Below are 15,030 nucleotides of genomic sequence, written 5' to 3'. Positions count from 1 at the left end.
GTATGCTGCCTTTCAAATGTTAATGGCACCTCAGTGGTACAGACTTTTAAGTGTGCTGTGAACTTGTATTCAGAAGCAACTAGAAACTTTTTTGAATTTGCCTTTTACCCTGAACAAGCTGTTCAGCAGCTTTCGGTACCAAGTTGTAAATACTTCAGAGAAGTAGAGGATACTGAATTTTGCAGTACTTAGTTTGCTATGCTAACTTTATCAAAAGAGACCATTTGTGGGAGGGCGCTTTGTTTATTCTGTGTGTAGCTGTTAACAGATATTCTCACTAAAGGTTTTTTTTGTTTTGTTTCTTTTCCTAATAGGAAGGAGTTCTTTGAGGGCTGCAAAGCAATAAATGCGGACAGCATCGATGGCATTTGTGCTAGGTTCCCCAGCCTCTTAAATGAAGCCAAACAAGAAGATAAATTCAAGGATCTCTATCGTTTCACCTTTCAGTTTGGCCTGGACTCTGAAGAAGGACAGAGGTCGTTACATCGGGAAATAGCCATTGCCCTTTGGAAGTTAGTTTTCACGCAGAATAAACCCCCTATATTGGACCAGTGGCTAAACTTCCTAATTGAGAACCCCTCAGGAATCAAGGGAATCTCCCGGGACACATGGAACATGTTTCTAAATTTTACTCAGGTGATTGGACCAGATCTTAGCAACTACAGTGAAGATGAGGCCTGGCCTAGCCTCTTTGACACCTTTGTGGAGTGGGAAATGGAACGAAGGAAAAAGGAAGAGGAAACCAAATGTATTACATCTTCAGACACGGAGGGTCTGTGTCCAGAAGAACAGACTTAACAGCATTTGCGCAGCAGTGACACAACCAACCTGTTGCCCTTTTGTTTAGTGTAAACTCTGGACCTTTCTGGAAATTACTGAGGCTCCAGATTTTTCTACTTTACACCTTTCTCTGCCTTGTATTCGAAAGGGCTCTAAAATGCTGTATCATGTTTTAGGCACTTTCTTAATTTGGGTTATTCCTTTTACTCTTGTCCTGAAATATTTGACCCTGGCTAAAAGTTAAACAGTTGTGGGGGTTGTTTTTTGTTTTGTGTTTTTTTTGTTTGTTTGTTTTAAGCTTTCAGATTAGTAAATTGTCTGACATTTTCTTGCACAATGTAGATTTTTTTGTTAGGTTAAATTAACATTGCTAAATTATACAGTGCCAGATTTTCAGTTTTGCGTACTACATCTATCAGGGCAGGTCTGTACTGTGTGTAGTGCTGTTTACATTGTTGAAATTTTAGGCTGTAATAATAATTTTGAAGTTTTATACCAGGATGAATAGCAGTGTTACCTGTTAACTACAAATGCATTAATTCCAGATAATGGGGCTCAAAAAACAATGTAAGCAACAGCTTTTTGTAATACGGCTAACTCCCATTTTAAGCTAACTCAGTAAAGTGAGTCCAGGTCATTCCCCTTTTTGGTGAGTATTTAACTAAACCTTTGCCTTTTTATTAAATTATATTGTACTTGTCAGCCAACTGAGTGCAAAATAACACTTTATATCCAAAATCATTAATGTGCCGCACACAACAGAGCAGCACTACCTCAGTTTTATTGGAAGTAGGTGTTCTTTATGGACTTTGATTTCTTTTGAAGTTGCATTTTCTTGGCTACACGAAAATACCTTTATTTGACTAGAAGAGCCAAAGGTTCTGCTTCTTAACATTGGAAAACATTAACAAATGCATAATATTGCCTCCAAGGAAAACTGTGGTGTAACTGCTTTAACTTGTTTGACTTGTACTGAAAAGCATTATCGGCTTACTTGCCTGGCAAGTGCAGTATGCCTGCACAGGAACCACCTCTGCATTAATGCTGAGCCACCAATTTTTTTTAAACCTATATTTAATTGCTAAACCATTGCTAGTGCTCCATATTCACTGGAGCAAAACCATTGGCACCTGATGACAAAGTGAATTCCTTAATGTGTTTTTAATGACAGCAGTGTAGGCAAGTCATTTTTAGATTGATTTAATAATGTTTAAATAGGACTCAATTTATTATTTTAAATGACCTGTATTAGGATTATTTACCTGTTGAAACTGTTGTGATCTGAAAGGGAGTTTTATTAACACTGGTTGAAATGGTTTTTTGGGGCGTTTTTTTAGTTATTGACGCTACCTTTTTTTAATTTTAGTATATCAGGTTTTTTAACACTTTTTGTAAAAGGGATAATAGCTAAGGTTTCTCTCAAGCTAAACATTGGCGCCATGTATATTTGATATACTTCCATTATTTATCTCTCTTTCAGACTAGCATTTCCGGGTCATAAAATGGCTTCAATTAAAAAACAAAACAAAACAAAAAACCCCCAAACGAACAAACTCACCCCAAACAAGCCGTGATCAATTAGTCCATATTATGTAGCTGCTTCTGCTGTAGGATTTTTAAAGATAAATCCAAGTGAAGTCTTGCCACTGGCTCTGCTAACATGCAGTCCAACGCACATGCAGAGCTTCAAGGGCTCACTGCAGGTGTCCCACCCACAGGGCCCTGGCATAATACTGGGGTGCCTGCAAGGGGATCTCAGCATTGGATCTCTGGTTTAAGATCCTAGTTGCTAAACAGACCTGAGAAGCTAAAACAGTCTTTTAAAAAAAACCAGACAAGCTCAGACTTAATTTTTTTCATCCACTGTTATGAGAGTTCAGTGCTTTTAGAAGTGACTGTTAGGAACGTGTGAAGCTGTCAGGGGAACAAGTGTAGATCCTGTTTCAGGTGCAACTGAGGTCATCAACTTTCAGAAGAATTGCTGAGGCCAGAATTTGTTTTTTGGTAGGTAAATACACCCTGAAACTTTATCTGCACTTGTATGTAGCTGTACCAGGTAATCCTCCTAATGAAGACAGTTATACCAGCCAGTATAGTTTAGTCTGGTTGGGTCAGCAAAATTGAGCAAAAACTCTTGCAAAAAACTGGTTGGGCTTTTGCTGGCACAGTTAAGATGCATCATACCCCAACAAACGCTGCTCTGCTGCCAAAATTTCTGCGTGTATCTGGTTTGAGAGCAAACGTGGAGGCTTTCTTTGTAAGTTTAAGGCTACACATGCATTCTGTTAGGGATTGTGTCTTGTCTAGTTTATTTGATCACTTCACTTCCTCCTAAGAGAACTTAGATTCCCAGTGGGAAGACAGGCTGCTTAGTGTGTACTGCCTGCATGTACACACAATGCTGCAGTGGATCCAAAAGTTCATTGCCATGCAACTCAAGTGCATTTTAAGAAAAATGTGTGTATCTTGTGGTCTGGCCTGACTGTGGATTAGGACAAGGAGCCAAATGTATAGTATACCAATGCCTGGCCAGTCGGCACTTCATGTGGAATATGGGGTTGTTCCCCGAGGTAGAGCACTAGGGGCAGCTCCACAGGAGAGAAATTTCCTTTTTTTTTTTTTTTTTTTTTTTTTTTACAGTGGGATGGAGTGCAAATCTGGGTGGCTTGGCTCCTCTGCTGTCCTAGCAAAATGAAGGCTTTGATCTGTCTGAGAGCCACCTAGCAGGACTCAGTTTGGGAGTAAAAAGCTTCGAACACTAGCTGAGTGGATTTATCCAGAAAGGAGCTGTCATTTAAAGATGAGATTAAATTCTTCTTTTAGGTTGACAAGAGATGCAAAACACAGTCAGGGCTGTCACTTTAAAATTGATATGGGCCAGGAATGACAGAGCTAAGTGTAATGATCGGTTCTTGGGGTTGTGCAGCACTTACACAGTGGCATGCAGGAGGCAGTGACTACTTGCTCTGGATTGTCTAAACATCCAAACTAACTGGCTTTTTATGTCACTTTATCACCCATGGGATTGGGGTTCTGTACATGTTTCTGGGAACCATTCGTTAACATTGGAGCCTTGGAAGTCTGTTTAATGGTTGAACTGTGAATTTCTGTGGAATAGGCCAAATATTCACACTTTTTTTTCATTTTTATATCTATTTTAATCTTGAAAGTGTAGAGGGGGTTATATGTGGGCATGATGCTGATCAACTTTTCAAAACCATTAGAATTATTTCTATGTTACTCATTTGGGAAAAAAACAACAGATAAAACTTGATGCATGAAATGAAACTGCTGCGTCTTGGGGTAAGTAGCTGTAGATATGCATTTTGACAGTTTTAGTAATATACTGGAAAACTGGTCTGAGATCCAAGCTCTGTGGCATTTTATTGCCTTCCCTTTCACACTTGATATGATTTGTGTGGACTTCAGTGCCCCAATCCTGATCAATAAATACTTGAGTTTGCACAGCTTCCCAGTAGTGTGGTTCACAACACCTTTTGAATTCAACATCCCAAATCTGTTGAGGCCTGATCCTGCAGCTCCTTTGACTTTTTGGCAATACTCGCATGAGCAAAGATGCATGTAAGGATCAGCAGGATCAAGGCCATAGAATTGCAGTCAGGATCATGGGAATGTATTCAAGGAGACTGTGTTGTATTTTGTGAATATTTATTGCTAGTGATGTTCTAAACGGGGTATTTAAAATGGCACCATTGTAACACAATAACCAGAGGAAAATGGAAAACTAAGCCTCTGTTAGATCACTAGAAACAGTAACTTGTCAAACCTGAATTTTCCAAAATTGTCTACAAACCAGGAGTGTTGTCCTTGGTATAGATAGAACACTGTCAATATGAATATCCAATTCCCATAATATAAAATCTCTAACCTTCATTTACAAGCAAATATGCAACAAAGTCCAACAAGGAAAATGCTGTCTTGGTATTTAAAACTGCTTCACCTTTGACATCATGTTTGTCCACTGAAACAGTCTTTCCTTTTCATTGCACCGATGGCCTTTTCCACTTTTAGGTCTTGCAGCCTTGTGTCCTACAGCGTGATGTCACAACAGTGCTTTGAAATGGGCATGTGAAAGTAGCCCTTTATGCTAAAAATGAACTTCTGGTGCTACATCCATCAGAATTCTTCATTTTACTGTTCCACTAAGATTTATTTATTGAAAAATAACTTTGTGTAAATGCTGGATATCTGTTGAAGTTAGCTGTGGACTTAATGTCTGAGCCTCTGGATCCAGATGGTCACTGCAATGTAAATAATTCACCAGACTCTGAGACAGAAGGCTGTAACTCAATTCACCTTGTAGTATGTGGGCACTCATTAGATATACTGACCAGTTACTGTTCTTCTAGGATTCTGTCTGCATAACTACTGCATCATTATATTGACATAAGTTTGATACTATCTGTTTCTTAAGTTCACTGCTGAATTTGGTATACTGCTAGTAGTCTGTATGTGACGGACCATTCCCAGGAATTAAAAAAACAACAACAAAAAAGTCCAGCTGCTGGACAAATTAAGGACACTCCAGGTGTTTTGTTCCAGAAGGTAAGAGTGATTTGAGCTACTGTGTGGTAAAAGGCTTTTGCATTAGTGTGGCTCTTCCGTGTTGTGGCTATCCTCACGCAGAGGATAGTGAAAAGCCATTTCCTAAGAGTGAACTGTAGACCTTTTTCAGTCTGTTCCTTAGGAAATTATAATCTACAACACCACGAGGTAGCATTTCTTCAGAGGAAAAAAATTACTCTCGGGTTCCATGTTAGCCTGCAAGTGCAGCATTTTTTGTAGCTCTGTTTAATTTAGCTTAAAAAAAATCTATGTCCATCCTCCATGTCTTCCCAAGACCAATGCCTTGTTCAACACACAGATTTATATTTTGAGCAAAGCTGAAAAACTGGCCTGATGCCATCTTCAGGAAGCTAACTCCTTGGTTTGGCAGATAATGCACTTGGCAGTCATTTTCACAGGCCACAACTATCTGCTTCCCTGCTCCAAACCAATGTACATTTGATGCAGGTGTGGTTGTGCAAGACTTTCTCCAAACCAGAGTAAGAATGCCTTCCCTCAAGGGATGTGCAGCTCCTGCTGACCGGAAGCAATAGGCCGTGGGGGCTTGAAAGACTTGTCTTGCAAGCAGCTTGCCTTAAGCAATTGAATTTATAGCAGTTCTTCACTACTGTTGTAATCCTCTGCCTTTCTGGGTGTTTGTTTTTATAGCCTAAACTCTATGGGAGGCTGTACAAAGTTTTTTAACTCCTACCTATGCATAATTGCACTCTTTCAAGAAGCCCTCTGAATATTTTCAGGAAACTTTATACACAGATAGAGGAAAAATATCATTCTTCAGTGGTCATGCTCTAACATGAATTTTTACTTAAGCTGTGTTTTATGAGCTAAGTTACCTGCTGTTGAATAAATATGTTTACTTGACTTTGCCATTCATGCAGTTACAGCCGCTGGTTCTTGTATTGCTGTCCTGGGGTTGCTAAAGAGGGCAGGTTGTGCATGACAGGTGACAACCTATATATAATACCAGTAGAGTGTGAGGCTGGCTACTGATAGAGCTACATCTTATGCTCTCTCTTCTGAAAGGCTGTTTTAACCACAGATTGTGAAGGGGTGGACTGGAAAGGGCGGGTGCAAATTGAGGCTGTAATCCTGTTTTGAGCATCCATCCTAAGAAAGCAATGCAATTTGCAGGCTTGGGCCCTCCATCTGCATTGTGAGTCCACATCGCTGCTACAGGCCTTCAGACTGATGCATTGCTGTGTATGCGAGGGGGTTCCAAGAACAAGGTCAAGGAAGCAGGTTGGGAGTGAAACAATCTAAGTAAAAGGATAATGGTGTAGTTTGTTCTCAAAACACTTAACACTTAGGTGGATCTGAGCCCAATTTAGTCTTAATTTGCCCAAGGTGGGAAGAATACTTTTTATATGGTTTATTTACCTCCAGGGAAATAACTTAAAGCAAATGTAAATTTGTACAGCTTTGGACAGTCATGTGGCTTTCACCTAAATCACATGCACGCTTCCTGGCTTAACTGAGCTTGGTTCTTTAGTGTGTCTAACTTTAGGTGTTTTACCCCACCTTTGACAACAACCCCTACTACTTGTTGTCAGGATTCTTACACTGCACCTCATCGCTACCCAATGTGCCTGCTGTCTTTCAGATTTGCCTCCCAAGCTGTCCAGTGTCCTGTCCCAAGGTTTTGCCACTGGGAAAGGATGAGTGTGGGATCTGTCTCCTGTCTCTGTCTGGAGTCTCACTCTCTTGTAGGCAAAATGCTCTCTGAAGCACTTTAGAAACTGATTTAGGGCGTGTTTTACTTCATTGCATTTTCTTTTAAGGGTCATGGCCAATTTGATATAGTCAGTTCAGGAAAACTTCCAGGTCCTACACTTGCTAATCTTTAGTCCCTTTGCCAATATGTATGGCTTTACCGTTACTTTCTTACTGAATTCTTTTAGCCGTTGTTGCTGTGCAGAAGTCCAACAGTAGAAATGTAAGTCTCTTAGGCCAAATGCTGTCAAATGCACAAAGCCAATGAAACTGGAGGATCTCGAGTCCTAGCAGATTTGTGTAGCCCTGAAGTTGACTGTCTCCTTTTTTATTTTTATTTTATTAAAATAAGAGCATTAAACGCAGCCTGGTTATCTTAGTTCACTTTCTTTTCACTGGTTCATCCACTGCTGACTTCTAGAACTTGGCAAATGTATAGCTAAATATTTCAGTGTTTGTTTTTTGTCTCAATCCAAAGGGTTTTTCATCTAACCTGTGACGTTTCTAAGGTAAGTTCTTTTGATTTAAATTATTGATCCCTTAAAAAACCTTTAGTCACAATGTATCTCCACTACTGTAGGTTTGTCATTGTTTCACAGTCTCTTGATTTCCTGCATTCCAGTAAGACTCAGTCCACTGGAAAGGGGAGTTGAAGAATTGCCCTGTGCTTTGCTGAGCGAATGAGTTCCATTTGGGTGTTTGTAATGCGCACTTTGGTGTTCAGTGATTTGGGTGTAAAGCTTTTTGTACAAATGTCTTATTTAAAGCCGAAGTCCTTTTTACATGAATTTGCAATTAAAAAGGGAGAACTTTTATTTTTTTTCCTGACTATCGATAGGATTGTTGCCAGCATTATTTACTATGTCCACAACTTCTTGAATAGGATCCTGGATGTTTTGTAAACTTGCCACTTTTTGCACGAAGGTGACTACTGCTGAATCGCATATAAGAAAAGCAAGCTGCTGATGGTGCAGCAAAGGATTTGCAAGGAGGTAGTGGTTGCAGGCCTTGCTGCTGGGCCCCTCAAATTATGAGTCTTTGATCCAATTTCCATTGGCCTCTGTGGTTTAGGGCTTCCCTGGTCCCTCAGATGCGTCCTTGCATTGTAATAGGTTTTCTTAGTATGGGTTTGGAGGTGGGGAGCCCGTTCCTATTATTTGCTGCTGTAATGCTGCGAATGAATTCATTTTTTTTATAGTTTCTACAGGTTCCGGCTACTTTTCTATAAAGAGAAGGACAGACTTCACATCTGCTCATAATGCAGCCCAAGAAGCAGTTTCAGAACTTCCTAGTCCCTTTGTTCTACAGTTAGAGGGAGCTTTTGCATCGCAGTTATAGACATAGAGTCTCCATATTAAGTTGTACTTAAGGGTTACATTCAGTACTGCTCCCTGGGAAATTTTCCTTCCCACTTCAGGCTGTTGCTACTTCTGCTGCCTTGTTTCTCTTTTTTTTTTTGCCATTATCTCCTTTGTTTCTTCCCTGCTGCCACTCCTAAGTTTTATCCCTCTTGCTAGGACCATGCAATTTAAGGTTGACACTTTAAGTGGTTTTTCTGGGCCCTGGAATAGCTTATGCTGTGGAATTTTAACAAGAGGCTGTTACACCTTGCTATTGCTAGCACCACTTTACACCTGATTCCTGTTGAGAACGTTCTAGCCTTGTGACTATAAAAGTTAAAAATGCTTCATTTCTGCCTAAAGCAAACCCAGCTCAATGGATTCAGCCTGCGTGTATGCCGTCTCTGCTATCTTTGTTTTAGGTAGGGTTTGTTTCCTACTTCAAGCATAGTAAGGGTTATTGTTAACTCATTGGATCAAATGGTGCACAGAAGTCTTCTATCAGTTGCAGGAGGTATAGAAGAAGATTGATCTGTGTACATGGCAAAAATCTCAGCTCCTTGCAGTCAGTGGCTCCATTTCCTTGCGAGGGAAAACCAACTAAAATACTTGATCAGTAACTTGTATTCCCACCTCTCTGGGGAAGAAAGGTGAGGATGGTGTGGTGGGATGTCCCACTATCTACAGACTCTTGGTTTACTTTTCATTTTAGAGGTGCTGCATTAAATGAGACAGATGCTGCTAATTGGAAGGCAAGATGAGGATTTTTTTGCCCTCCTTTCTCCTGGAGAAAAGATGGCTTTGACTTGTACGTCTTTAAAGGAAGAATGTTGCTCTTAATAGAAAACTTCCTTCACTGCTGAAAAACATTTTAGCTTTGCTGAAGCCTGATTTTTTTTTCTTTTTTAATTAATGTTTAGCAGCAAGTAGCTAAAGTGTAAGAGTGAACTGCTAAGTATGAATAAACTATCAGAAGAAAGGTAGAGCAGTATCCTCTGCTGTAAGAGGGATATAGTTGGGAAACCTACCCAAAAACTGCACCGGAAGCTGTCACCTTGTCCATTTGCAGCAGCTGTAATGTGGCTTCCCACTCAAAGGGATAGTGAATTAGGCCCATTTAGTGCCATCATGGCTTTTACTCCTTCCTCTACAGACCAAGTTACAAAATGAAAATAGCCCATGCAGTGTGAATCACTAATTCCATCTTCCTAAGGACAAAGTGCTTTGCTGTGAACGTAATAGTTCATTGGACAGGGCCAAGTCCCAGAGCAGCACAGTTCTTGTGCTTCACAGGTACAAGCTGACAAATGGCCTCTCCTGCCAGTGCAGATGGGTTCAGCACTAGCTGTTCAGCTGACAACTGCCTCTTCCTAACAAGTCACTTAACGGCATTAAATATTTGCTTCATCAGGGCCATTCAGCTTTTGGGCAAACTTGACTGACTAACAAACTCCTTCTCTCTCAGCATTATCTGCTCACACAAACACACCATCAGAAGCATTCAGTCTGGCTAGCTGTTGGGGAAAGCATACCAAAACACCGAGGGTTAATGGAAAACATTTTGCTGCTGTGACAGTTTTGAATAGCTTTTATTTTTAGACTTGATAGAATGTACACGGGAAGCCTTTTGTTCTTGAGGCACAAGATCATCATGGAGACATTAATATTTAAACTTATTAAAAACATTAACAAAAGGCTGCTAAAATGTGGCAGTCTAGCACATGCTCTTCCCAGCATCATCTTTTATTCCCATCAGGCCCAAGCCAGATAGTGATCTGTGTACACTGCAAGGCAAAGAAGAGGGGGTTACTTCTGCTTCTGAACAGCACTAGTCAGTTCTCAGGACAGGCTAGCAAGCTTGACTCAGAGCTACCTTGTGACCTAATGTAATATTAAAACCTACCCAGGACCCTTGTCCCTTCTGCGGAGAAGCCTAAGAACTCTTACTTTCAAATAAAAGCTGAGGCAGTGGAAAACCTGAAGGCTAGGCAGTGGTTCACGCTTTGTTTTTGGTCTGCAGTTGTCATTCCCTTCACCGGGTCTGTTCTGCTAATGGCCCTATTCCATGCATTGCATTGGTTCCTTCACCATCTGTAGGTGGTCGCAGGCCTGGATGGGACCCTGTAGAAGTTGAGCCTGGAAGTGCTGAGTTAGCTGACTAGCTTTGGGCAGGACCAGGAGAGTGTGGAGAGTAAATCCAGCACTGACTTTGCACCTGGTCTCCCAGAGGATATGGGGGGCTGTGCAGAGAAATCTCTTCACCTCTCCAGTTGAGCTGTGATGGGGAGCTAGGCCAGAGGTGAAGTCTTTCCCACATAACATAGGGAAAAATACAGTACTAAATTCACAGTGACCAGGTGGTCAGTACTGTCTTTATCCTCAGGTTGGTCTCTAGTCAAATAATAGCTCAGATGCACAAAAACCACTTCTACCAGGATCTGCAGCAGAAGTTAATTATGACAGGACCAGAAACAATTAAAAACAAAACCCCCCCCCAAAGCCTGTGAAGGCTTATCCCTGTGTTCACGCATCCCCAGTGGCCGATTAGGGTAACAATCTCCAATTTAGTTTGTATAGAAGGTGTAAACCTACCCTACCTTCTGCCTGATTTAAAACCAGCACAGCTAACTACCTCTGTCTGATTAGGCTAATGCCATATTCCCTGTGGAGCTCAGCAAACAAATACACTCAATAGGCTGCATCTATCAGTCAGCTTTTCTCTAACAGGGCTGAGTTATCGTAAATGCAAAACATGGCAATTTGTTAGTGCTGCTAACAGCAGCTAAGCCAGTCTCTTTAAAGATACCAGAGGGGTTGATTATAAGCAATTGAAAAATGAAAGGAATTGAAACCCTGGTATTGTACCAAGGTTAGGCAGGAGAGCTGCAAGCAAGGAGCCAGCCAGCCTCCCTACTGTTTTTGTGCAGCTGAGTGAGCAACCAATATATCGGTCAATTTGCATGACAAGTTAAGCTACTTTGCTTAAATGGAGGCTGAAAGGCACTCTCCTGGGCAGAAAGCCAAGGGCAAAGCTTAATTTGGCTAGAAAACTGAATGGTCTCTCCTGCTTCGGACCTGATCCACAGTCCCCTGAAGTCAGTGGAGAGATCCCCAAAGGTGAGTCAAGGAAGGGCTCTAGAATCCAAGCAGAGCCAATTAAGGCCAGGGGAGCCTCTGGGTTCTGCTGCAATAGGTTCCCCTTCGTGATGCAATGTATCTAAACAAAGCAGCTGCAGTGGGAATGCTGCAACTCTAGCCTGGAAACTTGAAAGGAAATGAAAGGACCTTGATCTGTGTTAACTCCAACATTCATTTGGTTTGGTGCATTTGGCTGAAGCAGCCTTCCAGGACCGCTCTCCTGGCTGATCCTTTTGCTGTGGGCCACAGAAGTCTGTCTAGACAGGTCAGGATTCATTCAGCACTGCCCTGCCCTCTCCTGAATTCCAGTGCATGTACTTTTCTCTTATACCAATGCTGAACTTTGGTTCCTTCTCTGGATCTCTAAGGGAGTTGTGCCTTTCCTGCTGGCAACAGTGAATTGGCAAAAACAAAGATACAGAAATCTGACAACCCTGGGTTCCTGAATGGAACAGGGGCCATTGAATTTGGGGAATAAAGGGAAGATTTCATTAAATAAGTAGGTGTCTGGCAACCTTCCCCTTGGCTAAAAATGAGATTTGATTATTTCTGGTTCATAATAGCAATGGCCACTTTAGGTGGAAACGGAATTTATTCTAATCTCTTGGGAATGCTGAGAATCCATCCCAACTAAGAGCATCTGACAAGCTGGCACTGAAATTAGATGGTGAAGCCTCATGAACAAGTCTTGTTTAATCACTAGACAGATGTTCAGTGACTGAAGTAAGATGCAGGCTCCTGTATCAGCAGGAACACTTCTTGACCAGTTTTAACTTTATCAGTAATCTAAATGTGCAAGACTGACTTGCTGGGTAGCACATTTTTCTTGACCTCTTTGTACAAAATTTGTAAATCTTATTACCTGTTCGTGCCTGGCAGCAGAACGACACAAAGTGTATTATTCTGTAGGCTTCTATAAAGCTTTTTGATTCTGCAGTCTAACTTCTTCAGTTTTTCCCTTAGGTCTTGCTCCTGGATCAGGCAGAACAAAGTGGAGCTAGTATTAAGGTGCAAGACAGTAAGCTGTATCAGAAGCAGATCCCTACTGTAAAAGGGGAAGTATGCTTATTGTCCATTAGGAAATACAGCAAAAACAACATGCAAGCTACCATTAGCTTAGTGATCTTTGGCAATGTGGATTCAAGAATCTGTTATTTTGTAGGTAGTCTCTTCATATTGGCATTAAAGCACCACGACTACTGGTTAAGGGAGAATCATGGGACTATTAACCAATTGCCTGCCACTTTCTCCAGTAAAAGTGAGACTAAAGTTAACTGGACTGGTTTGTTGTTTCAAGGGTTCTTGACCACAAGATCTCTCTTCTTTTATGTCACCCTTACGGTACATAATCCTCTTTTTCAGTTCTCTTCCCCCATCCTTCTTGCTCCACAGATATCTTCATTTTTAAAATGTGTATTCGTGTGTAGCAATACACAATTCTAATGTTAAACAGCAGGTTAAACAACTTTCATATTGTCATGCTTTATAGCACTTTCTGTCTTCAGACTGCCTTCACAAATATTAATCTCTGACAACCTGTCTGCCACATGCTGAGGTAACCCGATTTTACACGTTGGGATCTCCAGTTAATCTGGTCCACGGCTGCACAAAACCAATGATGGAGCTACAGTGAAAATATGAATCCTGGCTCCCGCAGCTCTATTCAGTCCACTACTGTGTGGTAAGTAAAAAGCTAAGGAAAGAGTAGGTTAGGCTTTTAACTTACACATATGGAGACTTGCTTCTTTTTCATGCATAGAACACTTTCTCCTTCCTGAAGCGATTGTGTCCCCTGATGAGCCATGTGATTAATCCATTGGTTGAGGTGGCTAGGAGTGAGAGCTCTTCTGCTTTTCAGTTTGCTGCCCATAGTTGCCCATTTCTTTATAACCTCAAGTGCACTTGAAGCACTTTCTGCAGTTCGGAATTCTTAAAAGAAACAAGCCCCCTAGGTCAGTGATTACCTCGCCGCCCCCAAACACACCCACAAGTGGCTGCTTGCAGAGCAGAGTGGCAGCTAACGGCCAAGATCCAGCATGTGGGAGACCAGAACTAGAATCTCAAGAGTCCATGCAAGGAATACTGTCCCTGTAGAATCTGAGGCTTTAATCCTACTATCAGATGTTCAGCCCTTCATCCAGCTCTAGGTAGGCGCACTGCAAAGAATTCAACTTACTGGATGAGTGTCTTGACACGATACTTTGCAAAACAGTCGGAGGAAGTTCAGTGTTGGAACCTGTTTGCACCTTGGCACCCATCTGGTTGAAGGAGATACTAATAGAGAGTGCTTGAACCTTTTCAAAAGCATCTGTTGCTAGCAGTAAATTTAAAACCAAACACAGCAACAGATAAGAGGGGACTAGTAAATACCTAAATATGTTCCAGTAGCAACAGTGTGACAGATTTGGAACCACGTGGGTGAAGTGCAGGGGCAGGCACTTATTTTGGGCGGAAGGCTGCTTACTGAGTTTTGGCAAGCCATCGAGGGCTGCATGACAGGCAACCAGGGGCAGATTAAATATTAATTTTCTAAATTTTTAGGGGCCCTGCGGGCTGGATAGAATGGCCTGGCGGGCCGCGTCTGGCCCGCTGGCTGCATTTTGCTCATCCCTGCTGTAATGGGAAGCTACTCTGCACACAGTACCACACTGGCATCAGCTGGAATCCCAGGCACAAATTATTTACAGAATGCAGGTGTTGCATGCTACATGTACTTACTCAGGAAACAGTAACTTTGGCGCTTCCCATTTTTATGGTCTCTAGGCAAGACGAGAGCTTTCAGGTCTTTCAGTTGACTCAATTTTTCTTGCAAGTCTGTCTCTGTTAGGCTTTTCTTTACTCCTGCCATATAAATTACCCTTTCATTTTCAACATCCATTTCCAGCTCCTTTATCAAGGTGTTGCAATCTAATGTAACTGCAGAGACAGGCCTCTGAACCTGGGAAACATTGAACAGGAATAGGTTTAACATGTCTGAGCAGAATCATGGACTGAGTGAACAGACTTCAAAATCAATGCTCAGGAATTCTAATTCTATTTGGAAATAGATGCATTTCTGGAGGCAAAAATAACTTAACCAATAAGTTTGTAGAATGAGAGAGATTACATCTGCATCCATATAAACCTTCCTCTGTTCTGGCACTAACCCAGGTCAGTATTGGGACAGATACTTCTGCTTGAATGCCTCAATTCTAATTAGATGGTAAGAACCTATTGTACAGAATGACTGAGTACATACATTTGAGAGATCACCACCAGACTGATCTCAGCAAGGTTGAGATCAGGTTCAAAGACACTGAAATGACATGAGCACCAGGCCCATTCTTAGAACTATGCTTCCTGGAAACAGGAAGGGGGAGCATGACTGCTTCAGCAGGCACTCCCAGGCACCATCCAACACTTTAGTTGTGTGCACCTGGTACATGGGCAGAGGCCACTCAGAAAAGACTAATCACACCAAGCTCCTATTTTACTG

At 41.6% G+C, this 15,030-nt stretch overlaps 2 protein-coding genes across 2 annotated transcripts in view; one reads left to right on the top strand and one right to left on the bottom strand.

Annotated features, from left to right (window-relative positions):
• The window catches only part of DCUN1D3 (defective in cullin neddylation 1 domain containing 3), a 31,121-nt gene extending 24,887 nt beyond the window's left edge, over positions 1-6,234 (top strand). Inside the window, exon 4 of the mRNA XM_090024152.1 lies at positions 315-6,234. Coding sequence (XP_089880278.1) covers positions 315-798 — 484 coding nt within the window. The 3' untranslated portion in view covers positions 799-6,234. The remainder of the gene's footprint in view (positions 1-314) is intronic.
• Positions 6,235-9,970: 3,736 nt separating this feature from the next.
• The window catches only part of REXO5 (RNA exonuclease 5), a 20,698-nt gene continuing 15,638 nt past the window's right edge, over positions 9,971-15,030 (bottom strand). The window contains exons 16-19 of the mRNA XM_090024126.1: positions 14,274-14,493; positions 13,282-13,484; positions 12,418-12,527; positions 9,971-10,201 (exon numbers count right to left, since the gene is read on the bottom strand). Coding sequence (XP_089880252.1) covers positions 10,132-10,201; positions 12,418-12,527; positions 13,282-13,484; positions 14,274-14,493 — 603 coding nt within the window. The 3' untranslated portion in view covers positions 9,971-10,131. The remainder of the gene's footprint in view (positions 10,202-12,417; positions 12,528-13,281; positions 13,485-14,273; positions 14,494-15,030) is intronic.

This window comes from Crocodylus siamensis, chromosome 12, assembly GCF_052110815.1.
Source record: "Crocodylus siamensis isolate JL-2025a chromosome 12, ASM5211081v1, whole genome shotgun sequence".
NCBI classification, from domain to species: Eukaryota; Metazoa; Chordata; order Crocodylia; family Crocodylidae; genus Crocodylus; species Crocodylus siamensis.
The sequence above is the reverse complement of the archived record's forward strand: the minus strand, read 5'-3'. Positions and strand labels throughout refer to the sequence as shown.